General features: G+C 49.8%; 1 protein-coding gene across 9 annotated transcripts in view; it reads left to right on the top strand.

The window, feature by feature from the left end:
* rfx3 (regulatory factor X, 3 (influences HLA class II expression)) overlaps positions 1-17,591 on the top strand; it is a 667,766-nt gene that overhangs the window by 66,694 nt on the left and 583,481 nt on the right. For 5 of the 9 annotated variants that reach the window (XM_072516895.1, XM_072516901.1, XM_072516894.1 and 2 more), the window contains exon 2: positions 11,639-11,890. The exons of the other annotated variants lie outside the window; for them this stretch is intronic. In XM_072516895.1, the coding sequence (XP_072372996.1) occupies positions 11,857-11,890 (34 nt within the window). In that variant the 5' untranslated portion in view covers positions 11,639-11,856. The remainder of the gene's footprint in view (positions 1-11,638; positions 11,891-17,591) is intronic. 9 annotated transcript variants of the gene reach the window in all.

Below are 17,591 nucleotides of genomic sequence, written 5' to 3'. Positions count from 1 at the left end.
GTACCACTGTCCCTCAACTTATCCTGGCTGCTCCCTGTTGCTGTTACTTTTGTCTGTCATCAAGACTTCACCCAAGTCTCGATTGTAACTGCACTCATTCGCATCTGAGGCTCCTGCTTCCCATCTCACCATGGCCCACATCCACATGCTCTTCACCACATTTACTTTGGAACCATAACCACATTCCAACTTTGTGGCAGAAAATTGCTGTTCCTATTATTAAACTGCAGGGGTTGGAATGGAGTAAAATTTTCATTTGCGGTAGGTAGATGTCAAAAACACAGGCTGCTGAAATAAAACACAAATTAAAATGCAAAGAAAGGGACAGAAAGAAGGCGAAAGAGAGTGGTGCAATCAAACAGGTGAAGCACCACCAAGAACAAAGCAACAAAAACAGTTAATGTCAAGTGACTTGCCATAAGCAGTTCTGCAGGAACTTTACTATATTTTTAACTCAATATCATCTAGTTTAAATTAAATTCAGTTTGGAGTTTAGTGACAAGGGCCTGTAATTTCCAAACTCCAGGGCATCTGTGGGTACCCCAACAATGCATTGGGACACCCAATGCCCTGGAAGTCCCCACATAAAGATTGCATGGCAATTATCTGGGAAGTTCAAACTTCCATTGGGCATTTGTGTGCACTGGAAGTGAACTCTGATTTCTTACAGCAAAAGTAAAAGGTTGAAGAATTAAAAACACTTCTAACTTCTGGGTAACTATAGTACTGATCCATCCACATGACTACCTCCACCACACCAACCCTCAACATGACTCTTCCTGACTACCATCTGGCCCCTCTGACTACTGCCCCAACAATTGACTCACTGCCCCCCCCCCCCCTGTTAACACCCCCCACTGCCCACCTAACCCCTTCCCCACTGACTACCTGACCTCAAAACCCACCCTACCTCACCCAACCTACCCTATTCTCTCCTCTCTTTCCCCCCCCCCCACAGTCCTTCCACTTTTTCTTCTTGAAAATGTTTTTATTGAAGTTTTTCATTTTATACACTGTACAATATACAAGAGCTCTCCATTGGCAACCCCCTCCCCCTCTCCCCAACCTCCCTTTTTGTTTTAGGATACTTTATTAGATCACATATTTTACAGTAGGTGATTGTCATTTATTTACAAATCTGCCCCCCCCCCCATCCCTTTTTCAGTGTAACAAGGTCTTTCCCACTTACCTTGCATCCTGACTTCTCAAAGTTAAACTTGCCTGCTTTACAACAGCTAGTGCTGTAGAGAAGGGGCATGCCTTCCTTACCTTCGACCCAACTGGGAGCCTCGGGAACTCAATGCACCCTGACCCAAGCTGGAAGTTCAGGCAAGAAAGGTGCGCTGCATGTCAGGATAAGTAAGTAAGAGTAGAGTGGCAATCCGACTTTGCCACTCCACGGACGTTACTGCCCACAGTATTGTGAAAGGAAATTGGAGATAAAATCTTGTTCTTAAGTATTATTTATCAAAGAAATCTCCCACCCTATTTTATTAATCTACTAATTGCTTAGAAATGTGCACATGATTGTTATGTGTGGATTATAATCATAATTTCTGAGGTTTTGGTACTGAGATACAATATTTCAGTGCTGTGCTTTGTTTAATGTCACCTCCTATTGCTGAGCTAGAACAATTCAGCCTTCGAAATGCTCCACTCTTAAAGCTGATTTTATAAATAATTGAAAAATTTTCACTGTACTTTTTACTGAATTCAACAGATTGGTATTCAATTGGTACGATCTCAGCAAACTTGCTGTGCTTTTCCACTGGCTCAAAATAATGAGATAAGTGAGAGTTCTGAGCCATACAGAAAATTTGGATTCGGGCCTGTATACTTTCGAATCTGTGTCAGGATAGAGGCAGTGAGCTGCAATTTGTCCAAATTCACTGAGTGTTTTTCAAACTTTTTTTCCGGGAGCCATTTTTACTAACTGGCCGACCTTTGCGGCCCACGCTGCCTGAACTTTGTGATCCACCATTTTTGCTTACCTTTAATGAAACAGGTTAGCCGGCTTGGTCCTCGTGATCTCACTTGCATTATCATTCCCGTATGGGTTGTTCATCAGAGGTCCTGGAGCTCAAACCAGCACTGCTTTGTCCTGCCGTGGGCTCTCCTGCGAAGCTGTTTCCAGCAGATTCATTTGTGCGATCCTGACCTGTTTTTGTCTCTGGCCTTCCTTAGTCCAAGAAGATCCATCTTCAGTTCTTCACACAGTCCTGTTGCGTGCTTGCTGGCAGCTACAAAATGGAGGAAGTTCTCCTGAGTAATTTCGCGCCCAGAGCATGTGACGTCAGTGTACCAGGCACATGACCTGCTCTCTGCTGCCACGTCTGGCAGGAAGACTCCATCGATTTATTTAAAAAAAAAAAAAAATCTGTTCCTGGGACTGGGTGCTGAGGTGTGGAGAAGGCGGCTTTCCCTTCTGGGCTCTGGTCCTGCACAGTGCTACATCAGGCTGAGGGCGCATGCATACGCGGGACGACCGGCATTCTTGAAAGCCAGTCCTGGCTGGCATTTTTAAAAGCTGGTCGCCGCCGTTGGGACTTCTTCCCACGATTGAGAACGCTGCGACCGATTGCCGCGTGACCCTCCTGACACCTGCCGGCAACCCACCCAGCGGTCGTGACCCTGAGTTTGAAAATGACTGCACAAAGATCTTAAGAAATAGTAACTCGATTAGGCTATTTGGCTCTGAAAGCCTGATATGCCATTCTTTGTCAACTCCATCTTCCTGCACTGTACTCCTCTCCCTTAATCCTCTTGGAATCATAGAATCCCTACAGTGCAGAAGGAGGTTATTCGTCCCATTAAGTCTGTACTGACCCTGTGAAAGAACACCCACCCAAGCCGCCTTCCCCACCCTATTCCTATAACCCTTTAGCCTAACCTACACATTCTTGGATACTAAGGGGCAACTTAGCATGGCCAGTCCACCTAACCTACACATCTTTGGAATGTGAGAGGAAACCGGAGCACCCGGAGGAAACCCACGCAGACACGGGAGAATGTACACTCCACAGAGACAGTCACCCGAGGTCGGAATTGAACCTGGGTCCCTGGCACTTTGAGGCAGCACCGCTAACCACTGTGCCACCGTGCAGCCCTTGGTACACAAAAATCTATCAACTGCTGCCTTGAATATACAGTGACTGAGCATCCACAGATCTCTGAAGTTGAGGTTTCAAAAGATCCAAAACCATTTGGGTGGAAAGATTTCTCCTAATCCTAAATGGCTGACTGATTCTGAGACTATGTACAATATTCTAGAATGTGCAGCCGGACATTTTCTCTGCATTTATTCTGTCAAGTCCCCTAAGAACTTTATGGACATGATTCTCTGATCCTGAGGCTAAGTGTTGAAGCCATCGGAAACGCCGTTGCGTTTCTCAACGGCGTCAACACGGCCTCAGTATCAGCAATTCTGGCTCATACAGGGGCCAGCACAGCACTGGAACGGCCCACGCCGCTCCAGTTGCTGATTCCGGCGTCAACTGGGCGCCACGGGGTCCACGCATACGCAGTGGCATCGGCGCCAACGAGCGCATGCGCAGTGGCTCTCTTCTCCGACGCAACATGACATAGGGCTAAAGGGGCCGGCGTGGAAGAAAGGAGGCCCCCAGCCTGAGAGGTGTTGCTCGTTTTAGCCTTAGTTTATTTGCTCTAATTCTGTCACCTTTGCTCTTGAGTCGCCAGGTATCTTTCTGATACCGCCACGTGGTTCAAGTCCGAGTAATGATTAATAATCCAACACACCGCTTAGTAAGAGTTAAATCAACGCTCATTTATTATATATAGCAATCAATACTTATACATTAATTCTACCTCTAAGCTACTTCCTACAACTAACAGGCCAATACTTAACTTTGGAAATAGCCGGAGACTTCCGGTTGCGGCGATGACCAGCTGAGTCGCACGTTTCGGCACCTCCCGTTTTAACGGACTTTTGGGCTCTTATCGGGAGCCCCAACGGAAATTTTTCACGACCAAACTCAGTGTGAGGCAATAAAGGAAGGAGTCTCCCCGGGTGTGAATGGAAAGAAGCGATAGTAGTGGCCAGATTGCGGAGGATCCTCTGGAGCAGCGGCAGAGAAGAGAAGGGAGAAGCAAGATGGCGGCTGAGGGAGCCCAGATGGTATGGGGCCCGGAACAGCAGGAGTTCCTCCGGCGTTGTGTGGAGGAGCTCAAGAAGGAGGTGCTGACGCCGATGTTGCTGGCGATTGAGGGATTGAAGGAGACACAAAAGACCCAGGAGATGGAGCTCCGTGGAGTGAAGGCAAAGGCAGCCGAGAATGAAGACGAGATACAGGGCTTGGTGGTGAAGACGGAGACGCACGAGGCACTGCATAAGAGGTGCATAGAAAGGCTGGAAGCCCTGGAAAATAGCTCGAGGAGGAAGAATTTAAGGATTCTGGTTCTTCCCGAAGGGTCAGAGGGAGCGGATATTGGGGCGTATATGAGTACGATGCTCCATACTTTAATGGGAGCTGAGGCCCCGACGGGCCCCCTGGAAGTGGAGGGAGCATACCGGGTCCTAGTGAGAAGACCGAAGGCAGGGGAAATACCTCGAGCAATAGTGGTGAGGTTCCACCGCTACAAAGACAGAGAGATGGTCCTGAGATGGGCTAAGAAGACACGGAGTAGCAGGTGGGAGAACGCGGTGATCCGCGTGTATCAAGATTGGAGTGCGGAGGTGGGCGAGTTTCAATCGGGCCAAGGCGGTGCTCCACAGGAAAAAAGTGAAATTTGGAATGTTGCAGCCGGCAAGACTGTGGGTTACACACCAGGGCAAACACTACTTCGAGACGGCGGAGGAGGCGTGGGCATTTATTCAAGAAGAGAAGTTGGACTAGATTTGAGGAATGGATGTTTGGAAAGAAGTAGCGAGGTGGTGGCAAGGAATTGTAAAGGGGGGAGAGGGGGAGGGCTTATCTGTAAAAATGTTGGACGGGAGAATTTTTTCTCCCCCCACCCCCAGAGGGGGGGGGACACGAAGAAATGTGGGTGCCGGTGGGGAAGGGGAGAGGGAACTGCGCCATTAGGGGCGGGGCCGAGAGAGAAGCACGGGCATTTCTCCCGCGCTACGGAAATTGTGGCGGGAAAAGTGGGCGCAGGAAGGAAGGGGGCCCCACACGCAGGGAGGCCAAGGGTAAACAGGGGAAGCCGAGGTCAGCCAGAGTTTGCTGACTCCCGGAAGTAATATGGGGGGAGCAATCAAGCTAGAAGGGAATCTAGCGGGGGGGGGGGGGGGGGGGAGGGGGTAACTGGGTTGCTGCTGCTGAGGGTAAGGGGGAGCTGATATGGGATGGGATGGTCGGGACGGGTTGGCGCCGTCTGGGGGACAAACGAGTGCGTGGGACCCGGGTGAGGAGCTGGTTTAAAAAAGGGATGGCTAGTCGACGATGGGGGGTTAAAGGGCCCCCCAACCCGGTTGATCACGTGGATCGTGAGAGGGTTGAACGGGCCGATTAAGAGGGCAAGGGTATTTGCGCACCTAAAGAGGCTGAAGGCGGATGTGGTTATGCTTCAAGAGACGCACCTGAAAGTGGCGGATCAGGTCAGATTAAGGAAAGGATGGGTGGGACAGATTTTCCACTCGGGATTAGATGCGAATAATAGAGGGGTGGCAATACTGGTGGGGAAACGGGTACTGTTCGAGGCTAAGACAATAGTGGCGGACAGTGGGGGCAGGTACGTGATGGTGAGTGGCAGATTGCAAGGTGAGGCGGTGGTGCTGGTGAACGTATATGCCCCGAACTGGGATGACGCGGGTATAATGAAGCGTATGTTGGGGGGCATCCCGGACCTAGAGATGGGAAATTTGGTATTGGGGGGGGACTTCAACACGGTGCTGGACCCAGGGCTGGACCGGTCCAGATCTAAGACCGGGAGGAGGCCTGAAGCGACCAAGGTGCTTAAGGGGTTTATGGAGCAGATGGGAGGAGTAGATCCCTGGAGATTTGCTAGACCGAGGAGTAAGGAGTTTTCCTTCTTCTCCCACGTCCATAAACTATACTCCCGGATAGACTTTTTTGTCCTGGGAAGGGCGCTGATCCCGAAAGTGGCAGGAACGGAATATTCGGCTATAGCCGTTTCAGATCACGCCCCACACTGGGTGGATCTGGATCTAGGAGAGGAGAAGGAGCAGCGCCCACTTTGGAGATTAGACATGGGACTGTTGGCAGATGAGGGGGTATGTGGAAGGGTGAGGGGATGTATTGAAAGGTACCTAGAGGTCAACGATGATGGAGAGGTCCAGGTGGGAGTAGTATGGGAGGCGCTGAAAGCGGTGGTTAGGGGGGAGCTGATTTCCATAAGAGCCCACAAGGGGAAAGAAGAGGGTAAAGAAAGGGAGAGACTGATCGGGGAGATTCTGAGGGTGGATAAGCAATATGCGGAGGCCCCGGATGAAGGGTTATACAGGGAAAGACGGAGACTACAGACGGAGTTTGACCTGCTGACCACGGGTAAGGCGGAGACGCAGTGGAGGAAGGCACAGGGAATACAATACGAGTATGGGGAAAAGGCGAGCCGACTGCTGGCCCAACAACCTAGGAAGAGGGGGGCGGCAAGAGAGATCGGAGGAATTAGGGACGGGGAGGGAAGGATGGAACAGAGGGCGGAGAGGGTGAACGGGGTGTTTAAGTCATTCTATGAGAGGCTGTATAAGTACCAACCCCCGGAGGGGAAAGAGGGAATGATGCACTTCTTGGACCAGTTGGAGTTCCCGAGGGTTGAGGAGCAGGAGGTGACAGGTCTGGGAGCGCAGATTGAGGTGGAGGAGGTGGTAAAAGGAATCGGGAACATGCAGGCAGGAAAGGCCCCGGGACCAGATGGTTTCCCGGTGGAATTTTACAGGAAATATGTGGACCTACTGGCCCCACTCCTGGCAAGAACCTTCAATGAGGCTAAGGAAAGGGGGACACTACCCCCGACGATGTCGGAGGCGACGATATCGTTGATCCTGAAACGAGACAAAGACCCGCTGCAGTGCGGGTCATACAGGCCCATCTCCCTCCTAAATGTAGACGCCAAGTTACTGGCCAAGGTGATGGCGACTAGGATAGAGGACTGTGTCCCAGGGGTGGTACATGACGACCAGACAGGGTTTGTTAAAGGGAGGCAATTGAATGCCAACATACGAAGGTTGCTGGGGGTAATGATGATGCCCCCACCGGAGGGGGAGGCGGAGATAGTGGCGGCGATGGATGCAGAGAAGGCATTCGATAGAGGCACAATTACATAGGGGCACAAGACAGGGGTGTCCCTTGTCCCCGTTACTGTTTGCGTTGGCAATCGAGCCATTGGCCATAGCGCTGAGGGGCTCTAAGAAGTGGAGAGGGGTGCTTAGAGGAGGAGAGGAACATCGGGTGTCATTATATGCGGATGATCTGCTGCTATATGTGGCGGACCCAGTGGAGGGGATGCCTGGGATAATGCAGACACTCAGGGAGTTTGGAGAGTTCTCGGGATACAAATTGAACATGGGAAAGAGTGAGCTATTTGTGATGCACCCCGGGGAACAGGGCAGGGGAATAGACAATCTGCCGCTGAGGAGAGTAGCAAGGGACTTTCGATATCTAGGGATCCAGGTGGCTAGGAACTGGGGAACCTTGCATAAACTTAACTTGACACGACAGGTAGAGCAGATGGAGGAGGACTTTAAAAGGTGGGACATGGTGCCCCTGTCATTGGCGGGTAGGGTACAGGCGGTCAAAATGGTGGTCCTCCCGAGGTTTCTTTTCGTGTTTCAGTGCCTCCCCATACTGATTACAAAGGCCTTCTTCAAGAAAGTGGATAGGAGTATTATGAGCTTTGTGTGGGCTGGAAAGACCCCAAGGGTAAAGAGTGGGTTCCTGCAGTGTAGGAGGGACAGAGGGGGACTGGCGCTGCCGAGCCTGAGTGATTACTATTGGGCCGCCAACGTGTCTATGATATGTAAGTGGATGAGGGAAGAAGAAGGAACGGCGTGGAAAAGGCTGGAGATGGCGTCCTGTAGGGGAACAAGTTTAAAAGCACTGGCGACGGCGACGTTACCGTTTTCCCCGAAAAAATACACCACAAACCCAGTGGTGGTGGCGACTTTGAAGATTTGGGGGCAGTGGAGACGACATAGGGGGGTGACGGGTGCCACGGTGTGGTCCCCGATAAGGAACAACCACAGGTTCGTCCCGGGAAGGATAGATGGGGGATTCCAATCTTGGCAACGAGCAGGAATTGTGAAATTGAAGGACTTGTTCTTGGACGGGACGTTCGCGAGTCTGGGAGCACTGGTAGAAAAATACGAGTTGCCACCTGGGAATGCCTTCCGATATATGCAAGTGAGGGCATTTGCAAGGCAACAGGTGAGGGAATTTCCGCAGCTCCCGGCGCAGGGGTTCCAGGACAGAGTGATCTCGGGGGCATGGGTCGGTGATGGTAAAGTGTCCGATATATACAGGGAGATGAGAGACGAGGGGGAGACGATGGTAGAGGAGCTAAAGGGTAAATGGGAGGAGGAGCTGGGGGAAGAGATTGAAGAGGGGCTGTGGGCAGATGCCCTAAGTAGGGTAAATTCCTCGTCCTCGTGTGCCAGGCTCAGCCTGATCCAATTCAAGGTTCTGCACAGGGCGCATATGACGGGAGCAAGGCTGAGTAGATTTTTTGGAGTGGAGAATAGGTGCGGGAGGTGTGCGGGAAGCCCGGCAAACCACACCCACATGTTTTGGTCATGTCCGGTATTGCATGGGTTCTGGGTGGGTGTGGCAAGAGTGATCTCAAAGGTGGTGGGGGTCTGGGTCGAACCAAGCTGGGGGTTGGCTATATTTGGGGTTGCAGAACAGCCGGGAGTGCAGGAGGCGAGAGAGGCTGATGTTTTGGCCTTTGCATCCCTAGTAGCCCGGCGAAGGATTCTACTTATGTGGAAAGAAGCTAAACCCCCGGGCGTGGAGGCCTGGATAAACGACATGGCAGGGTTTATAAAATTGGAGCGAATAAAGTACGCACCAAGAGGTTCGGCTCAGGGGTTCACCAGGCAGTGGCAACCGTTCCTTGACTATCTCGCAGAGCGATAAGGGAAAACAGGAAAGACAGCAGCAGCGACCTGGGGGGGGGGGGGGGGGGGCGGAGGGGAGAGGGTACATGTGGGTCCTTGGGGTTTTTTTTTGTTGTTCTTTTCCATGTTAGTTGTTTATAATTATATTTATTTTTTCAATGTTATTATTTCTTTTTCTGCACTTGTTGTTAGTTAATATATTGTTTAAATAACGGTCAATGTACATTCTGTTACAAAGTTGTAAAAATTGAAAATTCTTTTTGATCGAAAAACTTTAATAAAATATATATTTTTAAAAACTTTGGAAATGGCCCACCAGGTCAGGGAAATGAATGGCCTTTCGAATGTGTTCTGAGCCTGCGGGATTCAAAAGCTGGTACAGGTCGATAGTCAGGAGTGTCTATCTGGTAGCGATCGTTGGAGTAAAACTTGCAGAATGGTCTCGAAGTGTGCGGAGAGGAGAAGAAGGGTTGATTTGAACTTGGCCCCTATTCTTATGGTCCCCAGGGGCTTCCTGCCTCTCGGGGCGGACCTTGTACCTGGTTCCAAGTGATTGGACTTGGTCCCAATCACTTGGTTCGATATTCTCCAATGCTGGAGCGATTCCTTGATCGAGGGATGGCCATTCACCTCTCTTTGTGTAAGCTCCTGCTGGCGCCGAAAAGTCTGGGTTGGCTTTGTGTTTCCAATTTGTAGCATATTGTTCCCGGGATTGCTACTTGCTATGCAGATGGCTGGTGTGTTGTTGTGTTGATGGCTGCAGTTATTGATTCTGTCTGGCCTCCCCAGCGGCGAATACACAGTTTTGCCTGCAGCTGTCTGTTTGAGTCCTGTTGGCTGATTTTCCCATCACCTCTTCCGTTCGCCATTTTAAATCGGGGTTTGGCCTAATTGGGAGTTAGCCATTTTAAGCGGCTACAGAGGCCAGCCCGCAGATCGGTGGGCCCCGATCGCGGGCCAGACCACAGCGGGGGCTCCGCCCCCCCCGGGTCTCCGCCTGCGGAGAAGCGCGTCCCGGTGTCGGGGCGGCCCCGGGCTGAGAGAATCCTGCCCTATATGTTTCAATTAGATCACTGTAATTCTTCTAAACTCTGGGAAAATAGGCCTAACCCAATCTATTTCTCCTACAAAGACAATCCCAGGAACCAGTCTAGTGAACCTTTGTTGCATTTCTTCTAGGAAAAGTATGTCTGTCCTTAAGAACCCAAAACTACAGAGTAAACTAGGTGTAGCCTCACCAGGGCCCTGTACATTTGTAGTCAAACTGCCTTCCTCTTGAACTCCAATTCCTTTGTAACAAATACTCCCACAATTTGCCTCCCTAATTTCTTGCTGTACCTACATATTAAATTTCTGTGATTCATGCACAAAGACACCAAAGTCCCTCAGCACATACTTTCCTGTCTCTCACAGTTCCAAAAATATTCTGCTTTCTTTTCCTCCCAAAGTGGATTGCAGGGAGGAAGCGACCTCTCAGGGTGTGAGAGAGAGAGAAGAGAGAGACAGGGGGTGTGGACAACTGGCAATGTTGCTCACTTTCATACTTGGATCTTGTTTTATTTGTGCATACGGCTTCCCAACTTTAAAATAAAAAATTGTAATCTCTTATACTTCTTATACAACCTTCCTCCTGGTCCTGGCTTTCAATTTTGCAAATTACTGCTGGAACACCAGTAACCAAACAAAATAAAAGTTAAATTCTTTCCAATTACTTTTTTCTTCTTTCATATTTGTCCAGTAATTTATTTTGTGAGTAAAGATTAAAGTAGAGAAATCTGGGGTAGAAGAAGAATAAAATTGTGTGATGGTGAGTGTGGAGGGGTGAATGAAGGAAAACTGTTTAATTTTTGTTGGATTCATGGCAGCCTGCCCAACACCAAGTCTCTTCAGTATCCTTTAGTGGAGAGATGGATCGAGTTTGCATATTCGTGATTTGAGAACAGTCTGGTGTCTAACTTAGGCTTGCTCTGCCTTCAAGGAGCCTGTGAAAGAAAATAGCCTGTAGAAAATACAAAATGTAGCCCACAAAATCTCAAAAAGAGCCCTAAATGTATTCTGCCAGCTGTTCCACACAATAAATGTTAAATTGATAGGTGTGTAGATATTTGGTTTTTTTCTCTATCCCTTCTTAAATAACAATGCACCATTTGCAATTTTCCAATCTAAGCGCACAATTCCTGGATCCAGAGTTTTGATGGATATTGTCAGTATTTTCTATTTTTATCTCTGGTTTCCAGCATTTGCAATTTTTCTGATTTTGGTTTAAAGAATGTTGTTAATAAAGCTGCAGTAAGGGTGTTAGTGTATGAAATGTAATGCTAGAACGTACAATGTTTTGGAGCAAGTAGTAGGGCTCAGAGCAGTGCACGTAAACTTCTGTTTATAAGGATTTAATCTACTGCATGATAAAATGCACTCTGATGAATTCCTACTTCAGTTAAAAAGGGAATGTGAACTTACTGTAAATAATTACAAGTTGTCAGGGAATGCTGTGATTTGCACAGAACTGGAACACAAATGCCTTATTTGTCAACCTTGTTAACATGTACCTTGAGATTAATGTTCAGTTAGTTACAAAGATTTTGCTTTATTTCTGCCTTTCAGATTTTCAGACTGTGCAAGCACTCAGGATGCACTCAGAAATTGCCTTTGGTGGGAAACTGGAGGTGTAGAAAAGAAAAGGAAAGGCAAAGAAGGCTCAAAAAATATTTAAACTCCTTGTATCATTGTATCCAAAGTTTCCAGTACTATATTGAAATATATGTAGGTCTGTAGTTTTCTTTGCCTTGATGCCCTGAGATGTACAAGCTAGACATAAACAAATGGCATACAACTTACAAGACTGTGGAATTTTAAGTGAGTTGCATGCAAAAATTAAAATCATCCAAGCATCCTCTATCTTTCATGTCTGTACATAAAACCCTGAATAAATCTCCACTTACAAAACTCACCATGTCCCTGGATCTCAAATATGAATATCCTCCAATTGCACTTGTTTGTGGGGTTACTTGACATTGGATCTAGATTTTGAAACACACAGATACTCGTAATTACCTGAAGCAAGTAACTCACAGCTGACTAGGGGAGAATTGTAACCACCATCGTCTCTTGCTGTTGTAGGAAGTCACGACACAAGCTACTTTTTGGGAGGAAAAATTAGGAAAATGACTCATTTTGTGGCTGTACTTCTTTTTGTGATGGTGGAGGAAGAATAAAGAAAGAACCAAAGACAGCAGGCTCAAAATAGAGAAGCATCACAGGAGGAAATTGTATACAGTCTGTTATGACCCCCTGGGAAGGAAGAGAGTGTGCACCATCTGGTTCCCATTAACTCATAACTCCCCCTGTAATTGGGGGTGGAACTTCCCCCGAACAGGGAAGGTTCCACAGTATAAAAACCCTGACCTGGGTGCAGGTCGGGCAGCTTTGTGGAGTGGGAGTTTAGTGTTATATCTTAATAAGTCTCTTTGTTCTTACTGAGTGTCATCTGAGTGTTTCTCGCCCATCGAATTCTACACTGGCGACGAGGCTAAAGTGGAGTTATTGCCGGCACTGCATGTTCCACTCTCGGGCCACATTGTCTAGGCCGCAGGAGGCCTTACCTCAACCGACCGAGATACCTCATAGAGGAAAGCTGGAGACCTTTGATGTGAGTAACGATGATTGGGCTCAATATATAGAGTGTATGCAATATTTTTTTCGAACCAACGGTATAATTGGAGATGAACAGCAGACCATAACCATACTAACAGTGGTTGCCGGGCCAACGAATGCACTTATCAAATGTTTAACACATCCAGATGCATCTGACTCCCAAGTCTTTTGCAGCTTTGGTAGCCTTGGTAGAAAGCCACAAGTGCAAAACCGCCACTCGTTGTTCACCGATTCCGCTTCCACATGGCCACCCGAGCCCAAGATGAATCAAACAACGATGTTATTGGCTTGTTTAAGGAAGTTGGTCTACCCATAGCTAATCTCTTTGCGACCATTTTGTCTGCAGTTTCCGGAATTTCGCCACACAAAGGGAGTTGCTCACCGAAACCTAGCTGACTTTGCAGCGGGCAATTGAAATTGCCGTCTCCTGTGAGAGCGCAGAGCTCAGAGTCCAGGAGCTTCAAGGGATGGCGGTGTTGAATCGGGGTGCTCCAAAAGTCGCTGCCAAGATCCATCCCAGGAGGAGGACCGGGAGACCCAGCAATGGGGTGCCTGCCCAAATGTTGACGACCACTGTCACAGAGCAACCGTGGAGCGCAGGGTCAAATCAGCGGGGAAGGGGTACCCTGACAGACGCCCCCAGACCCAGCGGCCAATACGATGACTAGCCCGCCCGCCCGCAGATGGTTTTTCTCCCCTTGTGACAAGGCTTACTATGTCGATGACCACAAGGAGGACACCACCAACAAATCCACAGTGTTGTGGCACCCTGTGTCACCCCAATTTGAATGTCCCTTTTGGTAAATGAGCACCCCCATCGACATGGAGCTGGATACTGGAGCAGCTGTGTCTGTGATCAGCTGCCGCACATTTTTGGCATCCCCACCAGCTTCCACACATTGATTCTCCGTGACACCGAGGCAAGGTTGGCCACGTACACCAGAGAGCCGTTGGCCATTGAGGGCACCGCCGAGGTACCGGTGACTTATGGGCACCAATCCACTAATCTACCATTGGTGGTAGTGTGTGGTGGGGGACCAAATTTGCTGGGTCGGGACTGGTGGCACCATGTGACACCCAAAAGTATATGCCGCATGAACCCGTACCATCTCGAGGGAGTCCCGGCAGATACCCCGTTGTCTTTGCAGATGGACTGTGTGCAATAAAAGCAGCCATGGCCGAAATCAGTGGAGACCTGTAGGCACTGTCTCGTTATTTCTGTGCCCACCCAGTCCCCTATGCATTGCGGCCAAAACCTGATGCCGAATTGGACCAGCTCGAACATTTAGGGATCATTTTCTCCATACAGTTCGCCAATTGGGCCACCCCGATTGTGCCAGTACTCAAACCAGATAGTTCCATGCATCTCTGCGAGGACTATAAAATGACGGTGAATGCATTTCCTCTTTGGGCCAACACTCGATCCCCTGCATCGAGGACCTGCAAGCAAAGCTGAGCGGAGGACAGACGTTCACAAAACTGGTCATGAGTCATGCAGATCTACAGTTAATACTGGACCTGGACTCCCGCTGATTTGTCATTGTGAACACCCACGGGTTTATTAGAGTATACCCGGTTGCCATTTGGAGTCTTGTCGGCATATTCTATTTTCCAGCATGTGATGGAGAACATCCTGCGGGGGTCGCCCAGGGTGGCCCTTTACTTGGGACGATGCCCTCATTACCGGGTCGTCCGACCAGGAATGTCGGCAGAACGTCGCCGAGGTCCTCAGGCGTTTTGAGCAGGTAGGCGTATGCCTCCGGTGGGAAAAATGAGTCTTCATGCCCTCAAGTCACTTATTTGGGGTACCAAGTGGACCTGAATGGGCACCCTATAGATGCCAAGGTGTGGATGATAAAACATGCCCCTGTCCCCGGCAGCTAGCCAGAACTACGCTCTTTCCTTGGATTAGTGAATTATTACGGGAGTTTAATCCCGAGCCTGGCAACCGTTCTCAGTCCCCTCCACCTCTTGCTTAAAAATAAAAGGTCATCTGTGGGACTGGACACTGGCTCAATAGCGGGCATTCGGCGTGGTAAAATGGCAGCTGTTGTCCTCAAAACTACTAACGCACTTCGACCCCGCCAAGCCACTGCTATTGACATGTGATGCGTCTCCTTATGGCGTGAACACGGTCCTCGCCCACTGCATGGCCAATGGATCAGAATGACCAATCGCATTTGCATCCCACATGCTCACCGATGCTGAGCGCAGTTATGCGCAGATCGAAAAGGAAGGGTTGTCCGTCGTCTTTGGAGTCCAAGAGTAATCTGAAGCCGACGCTGGACATCAGAGGCCGCTCCACAGTTTCACTCCTGGAGATGCCATCTACATCCAGAATCTCAGCGATGGAGCCAGGTGGATCCCGGGGATCGTGCTACGCAAAACGTGGCCAGTATCTTGCTTTGTACAGGCATTGGGCTGGGAATATACCCACCATGTAGACCGCATCTGTGGCGCCTCCCAAGAATTGCCAGTGCCCGCCACCGGCGCCCAGATTCTACGATCAGCACCCACTACCTCCACTACAACCGGCATCCCCTCTGACTGTCAACGGCCAGGAGGTTGAGATGCTGATGCCATTTCCTCAGATCCTGACTTGGACCTCGACATAACAATAATAATCTTCATTAGTGTCACAAGTAGGTTTACATTAACACTGCAATGAAGTTACTGTGAAAAGCCCCAAGTCGCCACATTCCGGCGCCTGTTCGGGTACTCTGAAGGAGAATGTCCAATTCGCCTAACAAACATGTCTTTCGGGACTCGTGGGAGGAAACTGGAGCACCGGAGGAAACCCACGCAGACATGGGGAGAATGTGCAGACTCGCATAAACAGTGACCTAAGCCAGGAATCGAACCCGGGCCATTGGCGCTGTGAAGCAACAGTGCTAACCACTGTGCTACAGTGCCACCCCAGCGGATGTCCAATTGCAGGAAGACGCAGATCCGCGCCATTGACTCCCACATCAATATCCATGCCCACTCCTCCAACGCCAGTCACACCTGTCTGGCCTTGACGCTCGGTACGGAAGCACCACTCACCAATCAGGTATGTGCGTCCTGGGCCAACCCCTCAACGCCTGAACACCAACACTAGGCAAAACGGACAAAGGATCCCACGGAGCGAGTGGACATGGCCATTTCTCTGAACTTGGGGGTGGGGGGTGGGGGGGTGGTGTTGTGACCCCTGGGAAGTAAGGAATGTGCACCATCCAGTTCCCATTAACTCATAGCGAGTATGAACACCCCTGGTAATTGGGGGCAGAGCTTCCCCATCAACAGGAAAGGCTCCACAGTATAAAAACCCCTGCCTGGGTGCAGGTCGGGCAAGGTGACCCTTCAGGGCATGGGAGTTTAGTAGTGTATCTTAATAAATCTCTTTCTTTGTATCGTACTGTGTGTCCTATGAGTGTTTCTAGCCAGTTGGATTCTACACTGGCCTTGACTGATATTCCTGGTGATGTCTGAGGAGCTGTGTGTCTTCCTCCAAAATGACTTGCAGCACATGCTGCAGAGCCCCTCCTGTAGAAAAGGAGGTGACTACAGATGTGAACAGGGAACAGAATACTATTTGCACATATTACTTGAATACTAGTATGAATGGGTTAGAGGAGCAAAGGGATGTAGAGGTACAGATACACAAATCATGAAAAGAAGCAAACTAGAAACAATAGAATTGCGTTACGACACCCTGGGTGGTGCGCGGTCAATCACAGCCCCATTTGTCCCAGAGCCGAAACATAAGTGAATTAATCAATAATTCTTAGGAAAAGTCTTTGTCCCTTGGCTGCCCAATAATTACAGTCACCATGGGCGACATTCTCCGACCCCCCCCGCCGGGTCGGAGAATCGCCGGGGGCTGGCGTGAATCCCGCCCCCGCCGGTTGCCGAAGTCTCCGGCACCGGAGATTCGGCGGGGGCGGGAATCGCGCCGCGCTGGTTGGCGGGCCCCCCCCCGCTCGATTCTCCGGCCCGGATGGGCCGAAGTCCCGCCGATAAATTGCCTGTCCTGCCGGCGTAAATTAAATCACCTACCTTACCGGCGGGACAAGGCGGCGCGGGCGAGCTCCGGGGTCCTGGGGGGGGGGTGCGGGGCGATCTGAGCCCGGGGGGTTCCCCCACGGTGGCCTGGCCCACGATTGGGGCCCACCGATCCGCGGGCGGGCCTGTGCCGTGGGGGCACTCTTTCCCTTCTGCCTCCGCCACGGTCTCCACTATGGCGGAGGTGGAAGAGACTCCCTCCACTGCGCATGCGTGGGAAACTGTCAGCGGCCGCTGACGCTCCCGCGCATGCGCCGCCCGGAGATGTCATTTCCGCGCCAGCTGGCGGGGCACCAAAGGCCGTTTCCGCCAGCTGGCGGGACGGAAATTCCTCCGGCGTCGGCCTAGCCCCTCAATGTTGGGGCTTGGCCCCCAAAGATGCGGAGCATTCCGCACCTTTGGGGCGGCGTGATGCCCGTCTGATTGGCGCCGTTTTGGGTGCCAGTCGGTGGACATCGCGCCGTTTCCGGAGAATTTCGCTCCATGTTTCTAAATGTAAACACAATTACTTTTTATTAATAACAAGACTTTAATGAAATATTCAGCAAATGCAATTGGTTCACTATTATCTAATTCCTAATTCCCCACTTTAACTTGTCCTACCCTCTATGTACACAAAAGGGAAAAATAATCTTTTTTTCAGATCATGATTTTTAGCACCTTACTCCTCTTTAAACTTTGTTTTCAGTTCAAGGCTTTTACTGTAGATTCATTCAGGTCTCTGTAGTTTCAGAAATACAGCACTATCACTGCCTTCCTGGAGAGAACATGGAGAGAAAGTAGGTCCTTGTCTTTGTTTGCAGCCTGCAATGGTTTCCCTGTAGATTAATTCATTCAGGTTCTCTGCAGCTCTAGAACT

The sequence above is a fragment of the Scyliorhinus torazame genome, chromosome 9, assembly GCF_047496885.1.
Source record: "Scyliorhinus torazame isolate Kashiwa2021f chromosome 9, sScyTor2.1, whole genome shotgun sequence".
Taxonomy (NCBI): domain Eukaryota; kingdom Metazoa; phylum Chordata; class Chondrichthyes; order Carcharhiniformes; family Scyliorhinidae; genus Scyliorhinus; species Scyliorhinus torazame.
Note: the sequence above shows the minus strand (reverse complement) of the source record. Positions and strands in the feature narration are given on the sequence as shown.